We start from the raw sequence: 11,824 nt of genomic DNA, 5'->3' as shown, positions 1-11,824 counted from the left end.
AGAGGGGAAGAGAGAAAGAAGATTCCGGCCGGGTGAAATTGGAGTGGAAGAGAGTAAACAGTATACTTACGAAGTTAAGCACTCCACTGGGTTGATAAAATACCTGATAGCAGTGTTTAAGGTTTTTGGTTAGGTTCGTAGGGTAGTCTAGCTTCTTTTAGTTGTCTTGTTGTCTATCCCTTTTCTTTCGTTTTATACCCTATTTCTTGCCAGATGGCCCCTATATTAGTAGCTATATGATTATTATAGGTTATTGGGACACGTGAAAGGCGTGGAGAAGGGTGACAAGGCGTCTAGGAAGAGGACACGTGTAAATTTTGGAGGATAAGGTTTTTGAGTGAGGCCAGTGGCTTACGGAAGTAAAACCTACGTGAATAGGCTAACGGGAAGCTTTCGGGAAGTAGGCTTTCAGAGGGATATACTTACGGCCATCGAGGGCTGTGGATACGCCTTCGAGGGTGTAGGCCTTTTATTCTAAAATATGCCGATGTAGATGTATTATGATTATTATTGGAGAAGGTAATCTTGGGAAGCTTGTGATATTTTGGTTCCAATCGGACATGTCCGTAGGGAGGGGAATTTTGAAGCCATCAATACCTATAAGAAAATTGAGATTTCTAGATAATAAGTTTTTTCGGCATCATTCATTGTTTAACTTTTAAGCAAATCAACCAAAAATTCATCAAATATCGTGATTTGTTTATCAAAGATAAAATTGCGGCGTGGGCGATTTTTTCCCTAAATCCTCCTATGAGCTTCAGGATACGTATCAATATTTGATGGGACTTCTTCAAGCTGTCCCATTCACGTTACCATCTTCCATGCACATTTCTTCTTTCTAAACCTCTATTTCTCACGTAAGCTCATGCTTCATGCCGAGAATATAGTCGTTCGTTTTCTTAGATAGTTGGCAACTTCAAATTGGATGGTCCTAATTTATACAGCTTTGTATAACTAAACAAACTTTATCGTATCTAACCATGTAAGCAAAAAGTAGGTAAACTTTCCGAGAAAGGCTTGTGGAGAGTTAGTGATGTCCCTTTGGCAGAGGGCTGTGCAATAGCGTTGAGTTATTGCAAAAAAAAATTGCAAGTCAAAGAATTAATATTCTAAACTTTAAAGGTAGTTTCGGAAAGTTTCAAAAATATCCATAATCATTCGCATTTTCATTGCCATGTCAATTCTATTCAAAAGTAACAACTTCTGGAAAATCGCTGACAATTATTTTATCGTTTTGTACTTTAGCTCTATTGCAGTTTATTACACTGCTATATCAAAGCCAAACCTTTCGTCTTGTGTATTTTAACCTTTCAAAACCTTTCCTCGAAACAGTTTCCAAAGTTGGTGAAGTATCTTGCTGTAGTAACAGGATGACAAGAGATTACCAGATGAGATTTCTTTAGACTTCACCATCGCATTTTTCTACGCTCCAAAGCCAGACTTGATGCGTCAGCAAAAGCTCGTGCTGCATCTGCCTCGCGTTCTGCATCCTCTGCTTCTTTTGTTGCCTGTTCAGCCTCAGCCATAGCTTCTTCAGCTTCTTTGACTGCTTGTGCGGCCACATATGCTGCCTCCTCTGGAGTCATACATATCATCTTTCTCAACTCTGCATCAATATCAGCTCTTGTAAGAACTTCAAGGTGATTCTTTTTTGCAATTCGGTTAACTGGCTTGTCTCCTTTCAGCAAAAATGAAGCACTGATCTGGTCAGTCCCCACTGCTTGTGAAGGACAATTTATTCCATTAAGCAATGGGGAAGTAGGACCTACGGTGTCATTCATCCTTGGTATAGAACTATCCTTCCTGTCATCCAGCAGCAACGGGGAATTGTTCTTTTTTACATCCAGAGTAGCCAAAGATGGTGCAATCCTGTACTGATGTTTTACCTGTTGAAGCAAACAACTACATTGTGATCCATGGTCTAAACATTTATTTAACAGAGCAATTTCAGAAAGGTAAAAAACACTATATACTTAGGGATGTTATCTTTATTTCTCAAGTAATCTCTGCAAGTTATATAAGCTACTGAATTATTATATCATTATAATTATAGATTATAAAAGTTGATATTTTTGGTTTTTACCAGAAAAATTCTGAATCTATGTACATTACATTCAAAAGTATGAGAATGGTGGAATCCAAAGTCAAATAATGAATTCAATTATCATCATGTTCTTCTACCTCAAGTGTTAGCTCTAACTATCTTTCTACAGGTACCTTAATTAATTTCCTGTCATCTGTCAAAAGCTTCAATTTTGCAGCCAACAAACTTTTGAACTTCGGAGGTGCTGAGTATTGTTCCTGCATATGAGTGTTGGTAGTATCATATCAGAAAAACAGTTCTTCCCAAAATTAACCTAAAATTCATCTAGCATTTTATACATACAGAAATACAAACAGCATGAATTTTTTTGATAATACACCAAATAACCAGACATTAAGGTTGACAGTTAATTTGTTTCTTTGTTGGAAATAAATGAAGTCATTCACTAATATAAATGCTGTATGTGTGTATTGAGTGTGATATATTAATTTCTTTACACTTGGTTACTTCAAAGATCTTGGTAAAGTTCCTTCTAAAATTTTTTGTTTAAACCTTTAGCTTTCTAGGAAGTTGAACATCAGGTGAGCTGAAATTTCATGAAAGGTCTAGGTGGGTTAAACTTTAAAATGATCTTGTCCACTTTCAAGTTTCAAGTAATTATGATAGATAAGATCAATACAAGTTTATGAGAGCTAGACAACAATAAACTGATTGATGATTGATTAAAGTTGGGTTATCGTACTGTTACCAAACCAATTGGTCCCAGAAACAAATGGCATTACAGACTCACGGTACTAATACTTGGGAGACATGAAGTACAAGTCCCTTCTACCTCTCACTGAAAGAGTTTCAGTCTTCCATTTTGTCATCCCAAAACCTTGCCTAATTGGTATATGGGTTCAGCTTAATATATGACAGTACATAAATTACACAAATTTTACTGGTAGTCTCTTCAAATTGGAAATCTGATTTCGTTCTTTGGCATGTGTGTGAGGGACATGGGAATAATTTTATATAACAGAAACGTTTAGTATAAAAAAAACTTTTAAATGCAATGCTTCATAATTTCAAATTGTCACTTAAGTAACAGAAATTCTATAGAGGCATAGCCCCCAGAAATTACAAAATGATGATTTGTTTCTACAACCAAGAGTTCGACCTGTTCAGCAACATACCTCTATATATGCGCCAATTGCACCCCGGTTTGAACCATGAGGCTCCTTCAAATTGGTTATAGCCTCTAATATATGATCATCCAACCTAAACGACAAAATAAAATTCCATATATGCAGTCAATTAACACATAAATTTATGGATGCCAATGTCCTGCATAGTTGAATCATTGAAAACTATTCTATGATCATTTATTTCTACCTTGTCTAAAAATATAAGCTTTTGATTTAAAAGTGCAACCTAATGCAATCTGGTTTTATGACGTATATGTTTTAGATTATTTATATCGACATCACATATGTCGTGTTAGCAGATATTCAATGCCCAAGGCCACTTGGATCTTTCGTGTGTTTCTCCTATTTTTATTCCACTTACACATGGCACATCACTTTTCTTCACTCTAATGCATCTACAAGTCTTTAAATTGTCTAAAGCAGTCCAACCAATTTTCAACATACCTCCCCATAGCAACATGGGTCTGGATCCTGGTTTACATTCTACAGTCTACATCTTTAACTATTATTATTAATTTCACGCATAAATTCTTCTGCAGAAATTGCTGGTTTAAAATATATCCAGATCAAAGTACATCATAAAGTGGATTCATTTATTTGGGAATTTTTTGATAAAGACAAAACCAAAAACTACTAAAGCCCATGCCAGAACTACAGAGATTGATGTACCAAACTCAAGGAGTATTTTCTTAGTAAAGATAAGATATAGTGAATGTTACCTTGAAATTGGTCTTTTAGAACCACAATTTGGGAAATTTTCGCTAATTGTTGCAAGAGATTTGGCATCACATATTGTTTCATCACCAAATGAAACAGTGATAAGAGACCTGGACTCATCACAAACCATGGGGGACACTTGAGTATTACTAGTTACAGGCTTGAACCTCTGTCGCGATAACCCACTGGAGAAAGCATTCATATTTCTCCATTTATCCTGTAATTCAAATAGTCACAATCATTACTTTTACTGCAGAATAGAAAAAATATTTGCATACATGGCAAAAGGATTATATGGATACTGGAGGTAACAAATTTCTAGCAAATTTGTTTCAATTTGTAGAAGTTTAAATCAGGGAAATGTAACAATTATTTTCCACCATTAGAACTATGATTAAGACTTGATGCACAATACCTTCAAGTCAACATTTGTACGCAAATGCAATGCAGTAGAAAACTCGGTGTCTTTAATAATGGTGCTCCATTTTCCTATTCCATGTTTAGCAATTCCAGCTTTTAGAGCAGCTTCCTCTTCTGCTGTCCACTTCTGCTTTGGAGCGCCCATTTCCCAATATTACTATAAATTTTGAAACAAAAGATGCATCAGATAATGCTTCTTATCAGTATAACTGCAAATCGAAAAACATAATATATGTATTTGAATGAAAATTTCTACTGAATACCAGTTCTGGTCTACTCGGATTTCATAAAATCCTACTACATATTTTATACGTCGACATTCATTCTACACGAAACCAAATGTAAAACAGCAGAGTTCAGACCAGATTGTGTTGTCAAATTGAACATCTATTACTTTTCTAAATGTGAAGCTTAATTTCGATGAACCTCAGGATATGCGAAAACCAACCCATGTAATTCAAAATTATGCGAATATCAACTATAAAAAGTATGCACCTTGTTAACTTCTACAAACATAATCCCACCGTTAAAAGTACATTAATCCACAACTTAGAGTTCTAGTAAATTTGTTCCTATTAACATATTATCGAATCTCAAGTTCCCGAGGGTTTGAGTTTCGACTTCGAACCCTCTTACACCAATATTTTATCTAAATAACACATATATACATACGTAAACATGACTTGGCACAAAAGAATACAGTTATAAAGTAAAGTAGATTCCCCTATACGTAAATTAACTTATTCTGTTCCCTTATCTAGCAATACATTCTAGTACATGATTAACAGAAAATCCCACACAAATAGTAAAATTTTACAATAACACGACAAAATATTTTGCGCAAACAAACAGAGACTAGAACACAATCTTCGATCATTTACGTATCTTAACTTATCCTGTTCCCTTATCTAGTAATAGCTTCTAGTACATGATTAACAGAAAATTCCACACAAGTAAAATTTTACAATAACACGACAAAATATTTTATGCAAACAAACGGAGACTAGAACACAATCTTCGATCATTTACGTATCCAAAAATTTATTCATAGAGAGATTCACAAATGCGAGGCCGATATACTGTACATACATGTATATATTAGTTACCAATTATATGTCCTATACATGATAAAACTAATTCTATCCTCGTATCTAATAGTAGATAAGTAACTGAACTATCAGACACAAACAGTAAGCTTAAACACTAACAAAACACAACAACAATAATTTCCGACAAACAAACGGAGCCTATAACACAATCTTCAATCACTTTCTTATCAAAAAAATTAATCAAAAAGACAAATGCACAATTGTGACTCCGATTAAAAAATGTAACGAAGCAGTTACCCATTATACGTCCTACATATGATTAAACTAATTATGTCCTCTTATCTAATAATACATAATTAACTGAACAATTGCACACAAACACTAAAATAAAACAACAACGAAACACACGACAATATTTTACGACCAACAAACGAGCCTATAACACAATCTTCAATCATTTTCTTATCGAAAAAATTAATCAGAAAAATAGATACATAAATGTGAGTCGAATAAAAAAAATGTACGAAAAAGTTACCGATTGAATGTGAATTGTTTATCGTCTGAGTAAAGCAGTAGATATCGACTCCTCCGATTGGAACCCTAGAAATTGTGTACCTCGAACATATCGAGTGTCAAATCCTTGTCTAACTAGTGTTGAATATATATATATATATATATTAATTTGGGTATTTATTTTATTTAAATTTTTTCGTTGAGCGTTGGAGAGTAAAAAAAATTAGTAGCGCTTCAGCTGGCCTGTAGGCAATTAGACAGATGTAACGAACTATTTATAATTAAGCATTCGCGATCCACGTGCTCTATGACTATTTTTACTGAACTGCCCATGCTTGAAATTGTCCTCCAAATTTGGGCCGAAAATTGTAAATGTTTTGTCGGACCAAGTTCACCAAATCTTTACGTAGAACCTCATTGGAAAACTCTCGGCATTGAGACAGGACATTCTTATAATCACGTGAAAAGATACAAAAATGTTGTAAAATATAATTACTAGAAAAAATACGAAGATGTTGTAAAATTCGACATTGACACAGATCATTCTAGGTAATCTAAAGCTGATGACACACAGTTAGCAACTAGCGCATCCATCATGAAGAAAACTTATTTATGGTCATATTATACTCTTGATGGACAAAACATTTTAAGTCTTTATAAAAAAATGTCTTGGTAAAACTTTATCGGAAAACTCTCGTGGAGTAAAAAGAAGTGAAGTAAGAAGAATGTTATTCCATTAAGCAAACATGGTGCTCTTTTCTAATAAATTTAATTTACTGGGTAAAACCTAATAAAAAGAATCATGATTACGGAAAAAAGAGTGCATCATGCATTTGCTCCTATTCAAAATATATTTTACAATATCACTTGAGTTTATGAGATTCTATGTTGGATAATCTTTTAAATTTGTTGATTGGTAACGTTTTAGCCAATAATTATTTAATAAATCCTCATTTAACTTGTGTATCCATCAAGATATTTAATAACTTATTACATAGCAGATTATAAAAATGATCATATGTAAATAAATATCTAATTTAAATTCTCACATTGTCAGTATAGGAGCATTATGTATGTATCTGCTCGCAATGACTTTAATAACCCAATTTTTTATGACTTTATAAAACATTCGATGAATAGTAATGCTGATGAGCGGGTAAATTTTTTTAGCCCACACTATGTTATGCATGGAAAATTTAGTTTCCAAGTTGATATTGTGATTATACGTACCAAATAAGTGTATGTAAAAGTCATTCGTTCTTAAATGACCTTATTTTACGGACTATCGAGGAATACGAGAATCACATTACGATTAAGAATTTAAAATTCTACAAATTAAAATTCAAGTACACAGTTTCAAAGCATAAAAGATATATAAGAAAGGATTTACCACACGAATCGCTTACGAAAATTTATTACGAAAACGAATAAGCGACTAAGCGAATACGTAAGCAAATACATAAAACGTTTCAAGCCATGCAAACTAATTAGTAAGAATGTTACCAAGGATTGACAATCAAATAATGATCAACCAAGGGGCATAGTAACCTAGCTAAAGAGAATAGTGACCTAGCTAGGAGAATAGTAACCTAGTATGATGAATAGTAGCAATAATAGTAAAAGTAGTACTTGGCTAAGGTATAGGCTTTGATAAATTGTCATGCTTCTTGAGTACTACAAGATATATAAATATCTAAGTACACAAAATAATTTAAATACACTTGATCACCCAAACAAGCAAGCTAAGTTCTCTTTCTTTTTCTTCAACATGGCCAAACTGAGAACATCAACTTAGAAAGGCTGTATCTCCTTCATTTCTCACTCAACAATTGTATTCAATAGCTCGTTAGAAAGGTCTTGAGACGATCTACACTTCTTATCGCACACAACTTTTCCATTTAAGCAGTGTAAAGCCCTCATTTTTCCAGATCTTTGCAGGGATGTATTGAAACTGCCCAACAAACCACCAAGAAAGAAAATTTCATATCTCGAGTTCTAGGAATTCAAAATTCACCAAATTTTAAATAGAGCTTCCTCCTATCATTTGTAAGGTACGTTAAAAATTTTATGGCCATTGGATTAGTGTAGCATAGTCAAATCCTTACTCAAAATTGGTGATGAATAGTAAATCCGAAAATTAACTTTGTTTTCTTGGTTTAGGTTTTGAAGGATCTACCCACTATAAGCATCATCCAAGCCATACAAGCCAGAAAACATAGTTCTAGCATCCCTTGTACTCAAGAAGGTATAAACTCTTACTTTTAAATATTTTTTGGATGGATTTTGTGATTGATCGTGATATGAGTGTTGTTATGTTGAGTTCTTGAAAGTTTAGTACACGCAAGATGGAATCTTGATGAGTAATAATTATTTTGAAGATGTGACTTTTGAATGTTGATTAATATGAACTGAAATACATGTTAATGGATGAATATTGGTGAGTTTGAGTTTTGGTATGAGATTGACGGATGAAAACCTCAAGGATTTGATGTTATTGTGGATTTGAGACTTTGTTTGCACATGAACTGATTAGATAGGAGTTTTAGGCCATATAAGCTGTGTAAAGTAAAACACACTGGACATTTCAAGCTAGCCCTTGATTTGTAGTTTACTTGCATATAAAGAATGCGTCAAGTCGATTTACGGTTTAGGATATATGACCATTTTAGTAAAACACTTACACCAAAGCAAATTGTAAAAAATTGGTCTAAGGTCGTAAAGATATTGTTTAAGTGCCAAGTATGGATAAAAAGGAAATTAATTGCATTTACGTGTTTATGAAAGTTAATAGTTAAACCGGGACGTTGGTCGGGTGCTAACCTAGAACGTGACCTTTGTTATAGGTTGTCATCCGAGAAATCGAGGTCGTGCACTCCCTAGCACCAAGGCAAGTTTACAAACCCTAAACTTTCAAAACTGTTGTGTTTTGTTTATTTTTGAATTACTGAAATATATGCATGACACTTCTTAAGCTATTTTACCGAACAAGATACGTTGTTTCGAGTAATTGTTAATATTATTGATATAGTAAAACACAAGATTTGAAATAATATATTTAGACCGAGAGTCGATCAGTGTAAGTTTATAAAAAATCGGAAGTATTCCGAAGGTATTTATATTTGAGAATATTTATGCTAGCAAGTAGCGTGATATTATATATCATAGACCGAGAGACGGTCGGTATAATTTATTTAAGAACCCGGAAGAATTACGGAGATGTTTTGGACGATTAAAATTCAGTACTTATTTATTCCAAGGGATTCGATGTCCCTTGCGAAATATCAAATTACCTCGAATTTATTTAAAACGATTTCTAAATATCGTATTCTTTCAACTCTATTTAATTACCCGAGCAATGAATATTATTTCATATTTTCATTTAAAAAGGGAAAAGTTTTCTCCAACGGTTATTCTATTTTAAAGCCAATTTTTTTTTATATATTGAAGATTAATTTAATTACTTAAACATAAATTAGTTGAGAAATATTATTTCAAATATTTTTTTAAAATATAATTATTTGAGGTTTAATTGTGTTAGGTAATGAATACAACACAGGGGGGTGAATGTGTTTTAGAATTTTTTCAAGCTTTTCGAACTATTATGGAAGTGGTGAACAAAGTAGTCTAACTTGTAGAGATGAATATATTTTAACAGGAATAATAAAACATGCACATGAACACCCTATCTTTCCAAACTCACTTAATTTTATATTAAAATCAAGTATGTCTTGCTACAAATTTCTGGGTTCTTTGTTGATAAAGAACTCAACTTCTTTATTGAGAGAGTTACAAGATTTTTGGATCTATTTTGTTACAACTATAACAAAGCATCCAGTGTTTAATAACAAACTAGAGTAATAAGAGACTTCGATAAGTCTCTTATAAGGATTAATATAATTTCTTTCACTGTCTTTTCATACTGTTGATTATTATGGCTGAGCATTATTGCTCACTCTTGCTTTCTTTTAAATGTCACAACACAACAGATTACCAGTATGCCGGCGTGGGACTTAGCCACTTGAAATCGTGGGGAGAATCCCTTATAGCTTTGTCTCAGATGGACCAGAGTACTCAAATAGGTATAAGATGTTAGTAATAATTACTATAACTTAATGTAGAGGTTACCAATAATTGTTTTAGATCCTGTAAAGTATATTTGAGTTGTAATAAAAGAATATTACATTGTGTACATCGTTTCTAAGGCTATAACTTATGTGTGTGTGTGTGATTGGGGGTCTGTGATATAGAGTAATTGGATTATTGAGTTAATACAGGTTACACCTGATTGAAGGATTGCGTGACGACCCAGATTCCTGACCCCAGATTTGGGGGCGTTACAGAAATGGTATCAGAGCATTAAGTTATAGTACTCAGAGACGTGAGTGTTAGAAGTCTATCTAGATGCGAGATTGCATAAGAGCTCATATAGAGTTCATCATTGGACTGCCGGATGTAGCCCCAATGTGTTAGTTACGATAAGTGTATATTTGAGGTATTAAAGTATGACTAAGAGAACCATTGGAGATTATCATAATAATGAGAAGAAAAATTAGAATCATATATGATTTGGAAAGGATGTGGATGTAGAACTCGGAGATGAGCCTCCAGGGCATTTGGGGTAAAGACGGTGTTACCAACACCCTATGTTCATTCGGGTAACACGAGCCTTGTTACTCGTAGTTCTTTATAGGTTTTCCGTAAGGGGGCATCACATGTGAGGACCATGAAGTCTAATTATTAATATACAATTGAGGTTATTTACCCAAACTAGTTAAAGGATCATTTTACCATTGAGGATTTTAATATCGTATTAATAACAAATTTAGCAGAGATAGTGTCCAATATACCATTAAGGATTTTATTTCTATTAAAGAAGATTTGAATGTAATATAAGAATGTTATTGTAAGACGATTACACTACATGTTATTATTAGTATGCTTAAGATGTAAGGTTATGATGGTTTAGCTCAAAAAAATCAAGAGCGTCGAAAATTGATGGCATGTCTACAATTAAATGGTGTATGATTACAATGAGCGACAGTTCGATATTAGAACCTACTACAAGGACTAAGGGGAGACCAATGAGTCTAAAGCAGAAGTTTTCGGTAGAGATAATGTCAGAGACTACATATATATACTCGTAGACCTCTATGTATTTGGTAACGTATGTTCACTTACACACAAATGTCACCGAACTTATGGACTGTATTGAGATCCCTGAGAGATCTCTTTGATCTGTTCCTAGAAGGAACGGGCTATTTTTAGTTAGTAACAGATGTGTGTAGCAGGCCCTTATCGGCTTAACAGATGCTTTCGAAATAATTCTGAGAAAGGTCTTCGAGGTAAAATACCGGAATGACAGATATACTTACAAAAGTCAAGTTAGTAAGTGACTTTAAAATGATGTTGAGGGAGACATTAGTTGAAACATGGAATTACGAAAATGAAGAGATGAGATCATCCTCGGACGGATAATAACGAGGGTTAGGATAATCAGTGAATTATTTTGGCATCTACTCACCGTCATGCTACTCCCTCCAAACTGTTTATCATTCGCATTGCCTTGATAAGTCATATCAAGTAATCCTTTTAGTTCCCTAATTTGAACTTCTGATGTGACCAAAAACTTGAATATTCTTTCTCCGCGTCAGGACTTGTTCAATTTTTTAGTTAATCCATGAAATTTCATTCATAGATTATGATCTTCTTGTTCGGCTCAAAGCTATTTATACTTTATTTCAATTATCCAAGGAATTTTTAATAAAATTTCCTCAATTCATCTACGAATATTCATAATGAATATCTTCATTTGATTCTTCTTTCATACTTACTCTTCTCAGTCAAGATTGTAAATATTTAACAAATTGTTAAAAATACGGATGATCTAATATCCA

General features: G+C 33.5%; 1 protein-coding gene across 2 annotated transcripts; it reads right to left on the bottom strand.

Moving 5' to 3' along the window:
• Window positions 1–1,138: 1,138 nt before the first annotated feature.
• On the bottom strand, window positions 1,139–6,155 carry LOC141686616 (telomere repeat-binding factor 1-like). 2 transcript variants are annotated; one of them, XM_074491646.1, is made up of 6 exons: window positions 5,953–6,155; window positions 4,364–4,525; window positions 3,951–4,165; window positions 3,220–3,304; window positions 2,218–2,301; window positions 1,139–1,886 (listed from the first exon to the last, which is right to left on the bottom strand). In XM_074491646.1, exons 2-6 carry the CDS (start codon window positions 4,511–4,513, stop codon window positions 1,407–1,409), a joined length of 1,014 nt encoding a protein of 337 aa, XP_074347747.1. In that variant the 5' UTR covers window positions 4,514–4,525; window positions 5,953–6,155; the 3' UTR covers window positions 1,139–1,406. The 2 variants fall into 2 exon arrangements, with proteins under 2 accessions (XP_074347747.1, XP_074347748.1); XM_074491647.1 differs by lacking the exon at window positions 5,953–6,155 and adding an exon at window positions 4,864–5,090.
• Window positions 6,156–11,824: the final 5,669 nt, after the last annotated feature.

The sequence above is a fragment of the Apium graveolens genome, chromosome 9 (genome assembly GCF_009905375.1).
Source record: "Apium graveolens cultivar Ventura chromosome 9, ASM990537v1, whole genome shotgun sequence".
NCBI classification, from domain to species: domain Eukaryota; kingdom Viridiplantae; phylum Streptophyta; class Magnoliopsida; order Apiales; family Apiaceae; genus Apium; species Apium graveolens.
Note: the sequence above shows the minus strand (reverse complement) of the source record. Positions and strands in the feature narration are given on the sequence as shown.

Excerpts from the sequence above, each read along its gene's own strand:
- LOC141686616 (XM_074491646.1), bottom strand. The coding sequence starts at position 4,513 with ATGGGCGCTCCAAAGCAGAAGTGGACAGCAGAAGAGGAAGCTGCTCTA. Across the intron at positions 4,166-4,363 it reads GTACAAATGTTGACTTGAAG|GATAAATGGAGAAATATGAA; the intron begins GTATTGTGCATC and ends TTTGAATTACAG. Across the intron at positions 2,302-3,219 it reads CAATTGGCGCATATATAGAG|GAACAATACTCAGCACCTCC; the intron begins GTATGTTGCTGA and ends ACTCATATGCAG.